General features: G+C 34.9%; 1 protein-coding gene across 1 annotated transcript; it reads left to right on the top strand.

Moving 5' to 3' along the window:
• Nucleotides 1-13,571: 13,571 nt before the first annotated feature.
• Nucleotides 13,572-14,501, top strand: LOC102482140 (olfactory receptor 5AC1; the record flags this gene model as incomplete). The annotated part of the gene is made up of 1 exon (XM_006171567.2): nt 13,572-14,501. A coding segment is annotated over exon 1 (930 nt), but the record flags the coding sequence as incomplete, so codon positions are not given.
• Between the last annotated feature and the right edge of the window lie 200 nt (nt 14,502-14,701).

Raw genomic sequence — 14,701 nt, 5'->3', positions numbered from 1 at the left:
AAAAAATACTTGTCAGATAACTTTAACTTCTACTGGGAAAAACCAAAAGCAAAACCAACAAAACCTTAAGTCCTACAGATGAGTCGCAATTCTGTTTTATCAGAGTGCCGTGAGCTTTGTGTTGAAGGAACACTGCTTGGGAGTATATTTTCTCAGACATGGGTCTTGTGTAAGTGTAACGTTACTCATGACTAGCTCATTTAGAAAAATGAAATACCCAACAACTGAATGCAGAAGATAATAGATATCAACATTGGATAAAGCAAAGGATTACATAGGGCTACAGAGCAGTCATAGGTTATTGCTACCAGGTGAACATTGTATGCTTAGAAATATTGTACTCCAATTTTAGCTAAACATTTTGCTTTTTAAATGTTTTATTTGCTAGGGCTCACATGTGCTCACCAGAGAAAGACACAGAGAGAGGAGGGAAGTGAGAAAGCAGCCCCACTGGGGGAAAGCCACATCTCAATCCCCTCTCCTTCACTTCTCCTTTTGAAATTTTGAGCCTGCTTACACACCCATTTGGCATGTTTCTTAAGCTGCTAGATCCAAGAATTGAATCACCAGTTGGACATGTGAAATTCCTCTGCCTGACCCATCATGTCTTTGGCTGGTCTAAGTGTTTGGTTCTTACACAATAGCTATTTCCCCGTGACTTCCAAGCTTACAGGTAGTAAGTGATGATTTTCTTAAGAAATGCTGAAAAACATTTTCTGAGAACTAGCTCTAGGTGAGGTTGGTGTGAATGGTTTCTTACATGAGCCTGGCCACCCTCTTACCAGTAACTTAGTGAGCTTTCGTGATTCTCTGCTAGACACAGTAACTACAGCAGATAAAGACAAATAAAACTGTGCTTCTCAGTAGAAAACTTTCTAGGGATGACATGTACTGCTTAGTGACACAAATTGGGAGAAAGTAAAAAGTGCATTTAAAATAGTTGGTAGGTCTTAGGAAGGAAAATGGAAGCTATTTGATAAAAGTGTGGAGCATCAAAGTTAGTCTCAGGTCATATTTACAACACTACATACTCTCTAAATCAGGACTATTACATGTAACACAATATTTAGTTATTTATGAATATATCAGGGTGTCTTAAAACTCATGATACATTTTTGCACAGAGAAGCATAGAAAAATATCTTAATGTACTAAGATGATGCTTCAGAGGTCAGTCTGGCGATTGCACTATTTCCTCTATTGGGGTGGTAGGAGCCTACTAGATTGAAGGAAGGAGACTGTACCAGAGATAAGAGACTGGTTAGCATATAAAGATGTGAGTGAGAAACTGTGTCAATCAACTCTGTCTCTGTCTTTCCCCATGTCAAATATTTCACAATTAAATTTTCTAATCAGCAAAGATAAAAAAATCTAATATGAATTTCTATTTTTATTCTGATAGATATTAATGAGAAATTAAAAGCACTCTCATAAATTCAAAATTTATTGTTTCAGCCACAATAAGCCACCTTAATGTTTTTAATGTTTCTGCTCATTTTCTTGTTACTGGTTTTTATTTTAGTGAATGAACAATTAAAACTTTATCATATCTTCTCATCTCCTTTTATTTCTTTTTCCAGTATAAACTCCATTCTATGACTTTTGTAATCATAACTAATATTATGGTATTTTAGTGATGTATAAACAGACTTTTTTTCTAAATAAGCAATGCTTATGTGTTTCTTCTATGTTTCTTACCTGACAGATGTTTCTTTGAACATAATTTTTATTCTCTCTTCATTTAAAATTTTTTTTAAAAAAGATTTTTGCTAGATGGTGCTTTTTTATTTATATTATATTAATATGTGTGTATATATATATATATATATATATATATATAATTTTTTTTACAGTTTTTGCTATAGGACATGTGTGCTCACCAGAAAGAGAGGCGGTAAAATGAGAAATCACTCCTCAGGAAGATGGCTAGGCTGCAATTCTTTCACTTCCATTCTCCTCTCAGGAGTTTGGGCATGTGCCTGGTGTGATTTTTAAGCCACCAGGTCTGGGACTCAAACTGCCGTCCACCATGTTGGAATCCAGCACCTTAACCACTGGACTACCCACTGGTTCCTTAAGAAGCATATTTTACAACTGCTCAGTGTAAATTTACTTTTTAGTGAGGTAAAAATTGTCTTTGAAAAAAACATCCATCAGGAAAGAAATGAAGCAGAAATGCCTAGGTATTGTTTATGTAGAAAATGATGCCTGTTTTATTCATCACTGAAATACCATAATATTAGTTATAAGTTTAAAAGACAGAATGGAGTTCATACTGTAGGAGAAAAAAGTAGATTTACTTTTTAGTAATTTGGAAATGCACTTATTAGTATTAAATTTAGTCACTGGGGTACACAACATTTATAGATCATTCAAACCAATGTCTCCTAATCGAACTTTGTGTTCTTTGACTAACATTTCTATTTTTCTGGACACCTCTCCCTGTATTTTCCCAGAATCTGGTAGCTGCTGATCTGCTCCTATACTAGCCACTCCTATACTAATCTTTCTATAATGCCTATTTTAACAGGTATTCTTGTAGAAAACTGCCCATGTTACTGTTTATAATAGAGAACACATTATTAAACTCTAGCTGTTTCTTATACCCACTGAGGTCACTGAACCTAAGGCAGATCTACACACTCTGGTGTACATTGTTTCTATTAGGTGATGTTACCAGCCTGGCCATACCTGAGTGAATGAGGGGGTATTTGATCAAGACTATTCAATGCACAGGCTTCCTGTCTTTTCTGTTTTTTTTTTTTTTCCAATGCTTCCTGTCTTTTCTTTTTTTTTTTTTTTTTTCTTTCTATGAAACCATCTTTGTGTACATTCATCTTATACCTAATGATGCATGGGACTAGGGCGCATGAAGATTGTTTTATATCAACCACCATGAATACGATGTATGTACAGTTAAGAAAATTTTCAAGGAGCAGGAGCTGGCATGATGGGTAAGGTGCTAGACTCTCATATGGCCCACTATGCTTTGAGTTCTAGACCTGGCAGCTTGGAAATCACACAAGGTGGGTGTGTGTGCGTGTTCAAAATCCCAAGAGAAGAATGGAGGAGAAGAGACTGCTGTGTGACCATCCCTCCTGGGTGGTGATTTCTCACTTTACTGCTCTGTTTCATTGTTTCTCTGTGGCAGTGAGTACATGCACCCTATGGTTAAAAAAAAGAAAAGAAAAAAAGAGAAAAAATAAAAGCAAAGCAAAGAAAAGGAATGAAAATTTTCAACAGTAATGATAATATAGTTAGGACCTCAAGGAAACGACTGAAATTTCTGTTGGCCAGAAAAATCCCAGATCAATAGTCGTCTTATGATTTAAAACAGTGGCATACACTTTTACTTACGATACCAAATAAAATACTGGCCAGCTGTCAAATAATGGTGTCTAATATATTCGTGTGATAGGAGGATAGATTATGGACATTTGGCATATGTAGCATAGGTTGTTATGAGCTTTAGAACTCATCACAGAAAACATGTTAGAGATGGCTAAATATTCTGAGAATCTAGAGTACCTTTTGTAGTTATGTCATATAAATTTTGAAAACATATCAGTAGGTTAAATGTTCATTAACTGGTATGCTGAACTACAGGTAGAATATCTTAAATTCCAGTTGTGTCATTTTTCTATCATGGATCTGAGTCCTTCAGGAAAACAGTAAAATATCACCAAGAAGAACATTAGCGGGACACTCAGAAAGATGAATTCCTTCCTGTAGCACATGAGAAGAGGCTGTTCTTACATAGGAGAATTTGTCCTGTAAATTTCCACCATTCTTCTCAGCGATATGCTATCAAAGGAGCCTGAATTATGGCGAAACCAAGAAAGAAGGAATACTTTCTTCCCCTCCCACTTTTCTTCTTCCATACTTTTCATAAATGCTCTTAGATTCAAATAAATATTTAAAATAAAAATTTTGTAAGTCATGAGGAGAATAGACTTGTAAAGAAGTTAGGATCTTATACACAATTATCTATTTTACCCAAGTGAAGTGAGTTAAACTTAGATGACAGGGAATGCAGGGTGGTAGTTTCTTATCTTTCTATTTTGCTCATTTACCATGCCAGGCTCTCTTTCTAATCATTAAGCGTCCACCTGGGAAATGGAGATAACAATAGTTGTTAGAGTTCTAGAGTTGTTGTGTTTGTCAGATCTAGGATTTACATTTTCAGAAATTTTGCATCAAGTTAACTGCAGCAAACCTAAGTTAAAGGATAAATGATTGAGTATAAGCATAAAAGAGAGGACCAAACTCCTTGGAAGTGTGTGGGGCTTGAACCTTTGAACTGGACTAGATAGGAAGGCTCCATGATCAGGAGCAAAATATAATGCAATCTTTAAATGTTAGTTTTGACAAGGAATCATAGGACCTTTGGTATTGAGTTTACAGAAAACACAGAACTACCCTCAGTACGATTTGCATCTTCACTTAGGTCATCTCAGTCACATTTACTACTCCATAAATATTTTTCATAAGAAACCTTTTTCATCTTAAGAGAGTTGAGCTCTTGTATATTTTTCTGAGATTCAAGTTTATAATATCTTGTAACTGCTTCATTGTTTGTTGTATATTCTACTTCAGTGAATACAATGAAAGGGCAAATTTGTAATTCTTGTTTGTCACTTTCAGACTTGGAGACTTTGTTGGCCTGGTTGCAGAGAATAGTGCCTTCATTTGGCCATTTGGGGGTTTCTACTTTGGTTCCTGAGTTCTGTCAGTCTTGCTGATGTGCTCTTCCCTTGCTGGGACAATATGTGAGGCAGAAATCTAATGGGCCTGGAAAAATACTGTGTAGCTTGACCATTTTCCAAAGAGAACTCTCTTTGTCCTTACATTAAACTGCTTGAAAACAGTCAAAAAGGATAAATTATTCCCCCCATCAAGAAATATGCATACTGAAGTGACAAATGAATTTGACATTTTTAATTTCAACTTTTATATCTATCTTATTATCCAAGAAATATCTGAAATATTCACCTGAAACCCTGAGAAGAAACTTTGTGTGGGGGATTATTGAATATGCTTATAGGATGAGGGAAAAGATCTATGGGCTAGGGATTTTGATTTTCTTCTAAGAGCCTGGGAAACTGTTTAAGAGTTTAAATGGAAATACAGCAGTGGAGGTGAGGACAGGTTTGACACAGCAATGCGATATTTTATCTAGATGACATTGACCTAAAGTTAGAACATAGTAGGGAGAAATGCTAGGAAAAAAAAGAATATAAGATTATAAAGAGTGATTTTAATACCTTAGGCAGGAACTAGAGCTTGTCTGATTTTGGGGAGAGGTAAATTGTTATAACAGATCATAAAGAGGTAAAATCTATGGATCTGATAATGATTTAGACCTGGTTTTGTGGAGAGTTCAGTGTCACAGATGGCTATGGTTTGTTACTTTCAAAATGGCATAATTATCTGAGTTGAGCCAATCTACACTGTATACATACTTCAAAATACTGTGTTAAACATAAAAATAAGCACAATTTATAATGATCAATTAAAAATGACAAAAAAATAATGCGTTGAATGGTAGTATAGTGATAACCTAATAATGTGTGATGTTGGACCCACATGGGAAGTTCCTGGTTTTGTGTCCTGAGGCTGCTCAGGTGCAAAAAATAAAGAATGGAGTTATTTGGTATATATTAAGCGGAGCATACCGTGTCTCTCTTTTGTAGTCTGGTTTGCTTTACTGAACATTATATCTTCTGTTTTTATCTATTTGTTATCAGATGTCAGTGTCTCATCATTTTTTCTGGCTAATTAGTATTGCAGAAGGGAAGGGGCAGTAGCAGGGACAGCAACTGTGAGTACTAAAGACAGTATGGAGGGTGGTGGGTAACGGAGTGAGAGGCAGGGAATGGGAAAAAATTTAACAGAACCATGAATGAAAAGTTATCTGTTGATGATAATGTATATGGTAATATCATTGACTTGATTGAGATGTACTGCATTCATACTAGAAAAAAGAAAGTTTTGAATCCTGCAAAGATGTACAGTGGAGACCAGCAGGTGTCATGGTGGTTTAGGTGATGAATTTCAATATGGGTGACAGTGTTTCAAGCACTGGTGGTTTGGAAATCACTCAAGGCTTGTGTGTGTGTATGTGTGTGTCTGAAATATCAAAGGAGAATGAAGGAGGAGGAATTGTCACATGGCCATCTGGTTGATGAGTGATTTCTCACTTTCCCTCTCTCTTTCTTTCCCTGTCTCTCTCCAGTGAGTGCACACACCGTATGGCAAACACACACACAAATGTACAGTTGTTAAATGTAAATTTTAAAAGTGTAAAATAAATAAGTAAATATATTTATTAAAAATAAAATGTTAGATATAAGAGCAGAATGGTGATGTAATTTATTGGGAATGGAAAGACTGGATTAGGACCATGTTCGGTAATGAGGTTTGTAAAGACCCTAAAATTAGATTTGGACATGTTGAAATAGAATGTTATAACTTTTGACTAACACATTACTGATTTTCTTCTATTCTTTGTCTTCTAGATTTAAGGATTTTTGTTTTCTTTTGAATTGTTGACTGGTTCAGTGATTTGTTTAATTTTTTTTTTTAACTGAAACTTTTCTTGCTTCCCACTCCACTCTTCTTGTGCAGGATTGCTATGGCAATACGAGGTCTTTTATGATTCCAGACAAATTGTATGATTGTTTTTTCTAGATCTGTGAAGAATGTCTCTCGCAATGTCTAACCCAAAAATATACTACAAAGTTGTGGTAATCAAAACAGCTTGGTACTGGCACAGAAATAGACAGGTGGACAAATGGAACAAATAATCTTAGCGTATTTATATATATATATATATATATATAATCTGTATATATATGTATAATTAAAAAATACTGAATGTCTGCACTCTATGGCAGAAACTGTATGATTGGAAGGTATAAAGCCATGCAGAGCAACTGTGGATACTAGAGACAGTGTGGGAGGAAGGTGGGGAATGGGAGAGTGAGAGGGAAGGAATCAGGGGCAAAAAAAAAGGAGGCAAAAATTTAATGAACACAAAAAGGAAAATTTTCTTCTGATGATAATGTACAACATTATGAGAATATCTTTGACTGGACTAATACAGATTGTATTCATGTTGGCAAAATCCAATTTGTATGCTTTAAAAATGTCTAGTGATTGAACGTAAAAAAACAAAAAGGTAATAGTGAAATTAAAAAGAAAAGAAATGTGGCACCATCGAGTATGAGATGAAAGAAATTAATTTGTCATAGAAACTACTCAAGCCTGAGACCAGCAGGTGGCATGGTGGTTAAGGCACCAGACACTCCCACATAGCTGACCATGGTTCAAGTCTTGAACCTGGTGGCTTGCTGTCTAATCTTAGCGTATTTATATATATATATATATATATATAATCTGTATATATATGTATAATTAAAAAATACTGAATGTCTGCACTCTATGGCAGAAACTGTATGATTGGAAGGTATAAAGCCATGCAGAGCAACTGTGGATACTAGAGACAGTGTGGGAGGAAGGTGGGGAATGGGAGAGTGAGAGGGAGAAGGAATCAGGGGCAAAAAAAGGAGGCAAAAATTTAATGAACACAAAAAGGAAAATTTTCTTCTGATGATAATGTACAACATTATGAGAATATCTTTGACTGGACTAATACAGATTGTATTCATGTTGGCAAAATCCAATTTGTATGCTTTAAAAATGTCTAGTGATTGAACGTAAAAAAACAAAAAGGTAATAGTGAAATTAAAAAGAAAAGAAATGTGGCACCATCGAGTATGAGATGAAAGAAATTAATTTGTCATAGAAACTACTCAAGCCTGAGACCAGCAGGTGGCATGGTGGTTAAGGCACCAGACACTCCCACATAGCTGACCATGGTTCAAGTCTTGAACCTGGTGGCTTGCTGTCTCACTTTCCTTTACTCTCTCTCTCTGCGTCTCTCTCTGGTCAAATTGAAAAAACAATTGAATGAATAAATAAAATTTAAAAATGAATAATTCCTTAAAAAAAGAAACTTCTCAAGGCTAATCTGTCAAGTTTCCCTTATAGTGAAATCAGTGCCATGAGTGTGGTTCTAATTGGTACACTTGGGTGCATCTGAGGTGATACACTAATTAGCTCCTAATGCCCAGTAGGACAACTGCACCTGTGTCCTAAAGGGAATCAACTGGTAATGTTCATTGAAGGAATATCATGGTTCTATCCTCCCTCTCCAAATAGATTTGAAAAAAGGGTGCCAAAAATATTTTATCTTCCTACAGCTGTTTCCAAGACAAATGTCTGCACGGGTAATCATCACATAGTTCTGCACCTTCTACTTGTCTTCGTTTAAGAGTTCCAAGTGGGATCGCAGTAGTGGGTGTGAGAACAGTGGAGAACTCATCAGCTGACGATTTCTAAAGATGACTTTGGCCCTAATTTAGAGCATGGTAGGGGAAACAGACATCATCACTATTATTATTTTTCTTCATAAAGAACCAACTTTTCTTCAGGAAAACCACTTTCTCAGTCTCCATCAGTCTTCCAGAAAGTGGGTGAGAACACTAGTTTCTGTCTTATTTTCACTACATGTAGCTTTTCATTTCAATTTTCCTATTTAATGATGAACTTTCCAGGTAAGAAATGCAAATCCTGATAACCCTATGAGATTTGCTGTTTCTAGACAGACAGAGTTAGATGTTTACCATAAATACTAGATGTTGAAGAGACATACATATTAAACTTTTTGCAATAGTAAATTTGAAATAATAGAATGAGTCATGGGGAAAAATGTCACAATAACTCAAAGTTTCAGAGGCTATTTTACTATAAAAACATTTTTTTGTCCAAGTATGGACAAGTTAGGCTGTTAGAATTTCCTTATGTTTTCATGGAATCATGAGAATGTGGGCTAAAGTCTTCAGTGATAATTTTCTTAGCTTAATTCTAAAGTAATGAGCTAATATACATGCATATTTCATATGTATTTTTCTCTGTATCTCATTTATATCTTTAAAAAAAGTCATTTCAGTGATAATTTTCTTAGCTTAATTCTAAAATAATGAGCTAAATATACATGGATATTTCATATGTATTTATCTCTGCATCTCATTTATATCTTTTAAAAAAGTGATCCCAGGAACCAGCGGTTAGTGTGATGACTATGTCGCTAGATTCCTGACCCTGTGGCTTAAACTCACGCCAGTTGCATGTGCGTGGGTGCCCAAGATCCCGAGAGGAGAATGGAGGAGAAGGGATTGTGGCGTGGCCATCCCCCCTTGGGGGGTGATTTCTAACTTTCTATCTCTCTGTCTCTCTCTTTCTGGCGAGCACACGCGCCCTATAGCAAAAATCTCTAAAAAAAAAAGTGATAAAAAATGATTAATTGTTGATCTATTAAGGAAATATGTAATATGGAATATGGATCTTAAGATAGAAAGAAAGCTCATCAAGCCCACTGAAGACAAAACTTTGGAAAATAAAAGACCTATTAGTATCAGTCTATTTTCAGCCAAGACATTTGGATTCAATTTTTTGCTACTTACTTAGTGTTTTCAAGGCTCCTTGGGAATATATACTCTGTAAGATCAGTTTTGTTTTTGTTTTCTTTTTCCTTTCTTTATTCTACAAATTTTGATTTCAATTTAATTGTTGTACATCTGTATAGGGTTCATTATGGTTTTTTGAAACCTGCATACTGTGTGTGATAATAAATCAAATACATTAAAATTTTATCATCTTCAACAAAGAACACTACATAGTGTGATGTGCCTTTGATATTCATTCTACTAGTTTCTTTTTTCTTTCTTTCCTGCTTTTTTATTTTCTTTCAATTTATGAGGTGATGCATGAGATGTCATAGAGGTAAAGAGAGCAATGGTAATACCAGAAACAGGACGAGGAGGGAGTAAGGGATGGAAGTGTAGAGGAGGGGCAGGGTTTGAGAAAAAAAAAACAAAACACCAGACATAAGGCACCATGTAAATAAGGTGGATATGTTATGGAATAGTATTCCATGGTAGAGTGAAAAATTATTGTAACATAATTTTGTAAAAATGAATATTCTCTTGTTCTGCTCTCAGTGAATGTGGGAAATAGCATTACACTCTTTTTCCTAATGTTGAATCATTAAAAAGAATTGCCTTCCAACTTTGGAAAATAGATAATTTTAAAAAAGTATCTTAATCAACAAGACGTAAGCCTATAGAATTGCTTTACTAATTTGATTCTGAGAGGCAGCTGGATTTATACATCAAAGTATAGGTAGATGTTCCCCTTCTGGGTAACTAAAGAAGCTCTACACTCACCTCCAACTGTCTTGAGATCTTTTAATTTGGATGTTCATGTTGGGAAAGTTTATATATCACAGAACAAAATCAAACAAATTATTTAAAGAATTAAAATATTCTATGTATATTATTGATGAAATTATGCAGTGTGTAAAAAATTCAAACACAAAGATATCTGAGTACTTGAATATAAAAAATTAAAACATATTATACTTGCTAACTTTATTCATTTATAAAATACATCTTGATTATTGTAAGAGAAAGAAATTCACAAGTCACTCTCAGTGAAATCAGATACCATGGAGAATTTTCAAAAGATATGTAATCTGTATAATTCTGAATATATGATAAACTTTTACAAAAATATTGACATTTGATAAATTGCTATTTTTTCATTACAGTTTGCATTGCCACCCACTAAATCTAGTAATAGCATTTATTCTTGTTTTATCCATGTTTCTTCCTTACTATTAAAAAGCTTATGGTTATCCTTATCTGTTATTAAAAGAGTACACTTTGAGTAAAAGTGTCCAAAATGTTTATGATCTTTTGTGAAATTATAATTTTTTATTAATGTCCAAACCATTATTTTAAATATTACTTCTTTGGGGAGTTACATGTGAAGATGCTACTGAAATTTATTTTATTTATTTTTTTAATAAAATGAGTAAAGTTATTTTAATAAATAATCTTTCGATTTTCTTTTAATATATGTCTGTGTGAATATGTAAACATATGTAATTGTATACATAGAATGATAACTACTTTTAAGTTTATAATACAGAAATTATTTTAAGAGGAAGGTGCTGTTTCTATGTCTTCTCCTCTTCTCCATTCTTTCCTCTCACCTCACCCAGAAAATAAATATCAACAATATGGGATCCATATATTCAAACTGTTTTTTTTCCATATGGTTATTTGTAAACATATTTGTACATGTGTGTATGTTCATAGATATACATAAACTGAATAATTTAAAAATTTGTTGTCTGTTTAATCTGATAAAAACACATATATTTCTCTACTTTTTGCTTTATTCTTTCCTAACAAATGTGGAAATTTCCCTGAATCAACTGGTAGAGCACTTTTGTATTTATATAGCTGCCATAATATTAATTAGTATGGTTATGCCAAGATTTGTTCAGTTGTTGCATCTTTGTCTGTTCTTATTTTCTTTCTAGCCTTTTGTCACCAAGAATAATGCTTCAGTAGATCTTTTCCCCTATGAAGTGATTTAATACCACTGTAGAAAAAATTACAGGCATGGATTGCTGATTTTAAGGGTCTGTGTATTCTTATTTTTAGGAAGACTTTGTCAAATTGTGTTTAAGAGACTTAATAATTTAGAGTTTCATTAGTGAGCTTGACCTTTCCTAATTCTTGTAAGAAACAAATTTTGCTAATCTAAGAAGTGAAAGTGATATTTTATTATTTAAAATACACATCAAGTATAATTGGGAAGTTGATGATCTTCTCTTATAATTATTAAATATGTCGACATATTTTTCTGTGACTTACCTAATTATATCTTTTTTGTTAATGTATTTAACCTTTCTTGTCCATGGTTAAGATTTTTTCGTATGATAGGTACTAATATTTTACTTATATATCATTTTTATTATAAATACTTTAAACCTATTTTTAAAGGTTTTTATCATAGGGTGCATGTGCTCACAGTAGAGTAAGAGAAAGAGATTGAGCGGAAAGTGAGATATCAGCCTCCGTCCCCCCCAACCCCCGGCCTCCAGGGAGAAAGCCAGATTACAATCCCTTCATCTCGAGTCTCCTGGGATTTGCAAAATGCATACATGTCCTGGAATGATTTTCAAGCCACTAGGCTCAGTTTCAAACTGCAGTCAGCCATGTATGAGTCTGGGAGTCAGTGCCTTTACCTTCATACCACCTGCTGGCCTTATTTTAAAAATTTTTTATTCATTTTTTGCCTAATTATATTTTTGCTATGCTACCTTCATACCATTAAAAATTAAATGTAATATGCCTGTTTTTCTTATGTTTTATTAATTTTTATTTTTATTACATATTTCTCTATTACATTTGAATTATATTTACTTCATGATTTTTGATAACTTTTTAATTTTCCTAATTAATTTTTAAAATTTAGACTTAGCTATAGGTCAAACCCAAGCCGAGAGAGACAGAGAGAAAAGGAAATTGAGAAATCACCTCCCAGGGTGGATGACCATGATTAGTCTCTTCTCTCCCATTCTCCTCTTGGAATTTTAGGTATGCCTACACACATGCCCAGCATGTTTTTTCAAGTTTCCTGGGTGTAGGACTTGAACTGCAGAGATTGCTATGTGAAATCCAGCACCTTAACCTCCACACCAACTGCTTGCTGGCCCTGCCATTAATTTTATTTTTTTAAAGAGGTTTTGCCATATTGGCACATGTGTGCACCAGAGAGAGATACACAAAGACAGTGAAAGGAAAAGTGAGACGACAACACCCCAAGAGAACTGCTATTCTGCAATCCCTTCTCTATGCTCCTCCTGGGATCTCAGGCATACATGCATATGTGCCTAGTGTGATTTTCAAGCCATTGGTTGGGACTTGAACTGTGGTCAGCCATGTGGGAATCCAGTGATGTAACTAACCACTATGCCATCTGCTGATCCCTGCTTTTAATTTTTTTAACTGTCATGTATTCTATCCAGTAACAATGTTAAAAGCAGCCATGAGAAAGAAAAAAATTCTTAATTGTTTTTCAGGTAGGTAACTCTTTTCTCTCTCTCTCTCTTTCTTTCTCTCTCATTTTGATAGCTAGATTTTGCATATTTAAATAGTTTATGTTATTTATATTATTAATTAGTTTCAAGTTGGAAGATGACTATTTAAGTTTATTCATGAGAGAAGACAAGAATGCACAAAGAAAAAGAGAGAAGCATCCTCAACAGGGTCTTGTCAACTCGCAATTTCCTTCCTTTAGACTTCTAACTCATCAGGATCTTGGGCATAACCTATACCCACTATGTTTCAGGTCAACACTGGAACCATGGGTTGGCTTCATATACTACAGCTGAATTTTTCAAATTAGAAAATAAACTCATACTTCTTATACAAACACTGAAAAAAAATACATAGAGATATACATGCCAATTTATAATTTATAGGATCTGTTTCCTGAATACATATATGTAAAGAAAAGGGTCTGGGATAAAGGTAAAAAAAATCCTCTGGATAAAAAGGAGTTATGAAAAAGATAATATTTTTCAAATAAAATGGGATTTTCTTCGAGATTGTTCATGGCTGGTATTCTCTCACATTGCAGTGATCACCCTGTATGGCAATGATGGAGACAAACAAAACTCTGGTGACCGAGTTCATCCTCACGGGACTCACAGATCGTCCAGGGCTGCAGGTGCCCCTGTTCCTGCTGTTCTCGGTCATCTACCTCATCACCATGGCGGGCAACCTTGGCCTGATTGCTCTCATCTGGAAGGACGCCCACCTTCACACCCCCATGTACTCACTCCTGGGCAGTTTAGCCTTTGCAGATGCGTGCACTTCCTCCTCTGTGACCCCCAAGATGCTGATGAACTTTTTATCAAAGAATCACATGATCTCACTCTTTGAGTGCCTAGCCCAAATTTTTTTTTTTGGTTCCAGTGCGACCACAGAGTGTTTCCTCTTGGCAATGATGGCCTACGATCGCTATGTGGCCATATTTAACCCTTTGCTTTATCCAGTGGTGATGTCCAACAGACTCACCACTCAGCTTATCACTGTCTCATATATTATGGGTTTTCTCCATTTAACAGTTCATATGTGTTTCTCAGTTAGACTAACTTTCTGCAAGTCCAATGTAATACATTATTTCTATTGTGAAATTTTACTGCTGTTTAAGATCTCCTGCACTGACCCAGTAGTTAACATGCTCCTGCTTTTTGTATTTTCAATTTTTATACAATGTTTAACTTTTATGGGCATCATCATCTCTTACTCCTTTGTCCTCTTTGCCATCCTGAAAAAGAAGTCTGAGAAGGGCAGACGCAAAGCCTTCTCCACGTGCAGTGGCCATCTGCTCTCTGTCTCCTTGTTCTACGGCACCATCTTCTTCACATTTGTGTGCTCTGCGTCTGGCCCAGGTGCAGAACAGGATGAAATGTCTTCACTGTTCTACACAATTATAATTCCCCTACTGAATCCTTTTATTTATAGCCTGAGGAACAAAGAGGTAACAAGTGCCTTGAGAAGAATATGGAAGAATAAAAATGATGACAGATAGCTTTCAAACTATTTTTTTTCTTTATCTTCTTCTTAAAACAACAACAAAAAAAATAAAACTCTGTATGAGGGAAAACATGGTACTATAGATGAGCCACCATTCTGCCATTGCGTCAAGAGCACCAGTGGTTAGATGAACCAGGAACTCTGTGTGTAAGAACCCAGTTTGGGTTCATATTTACTTGG

This window comes from Tupaia chinensis, unplaced genomic scaffold (assembly GCF_000334495.1).
Source record: "Tupaia chinensis unplaced genomic scaffold, TupChi_1.0 Scaffold149851_1, whole genome shotgun sequence".
In the NCBI taxonomy this organism is placed as follows: Eukaryota; Metazoa; Chordata; class Mammalia; order Scandentia; family Tupaiidae; genus Tupaia; species Tupaia belangeri.
Note: the sequence above shows the minus strand (reverse complement) of the source record. Positions and strands in the feature narration are given on the sequence as shown.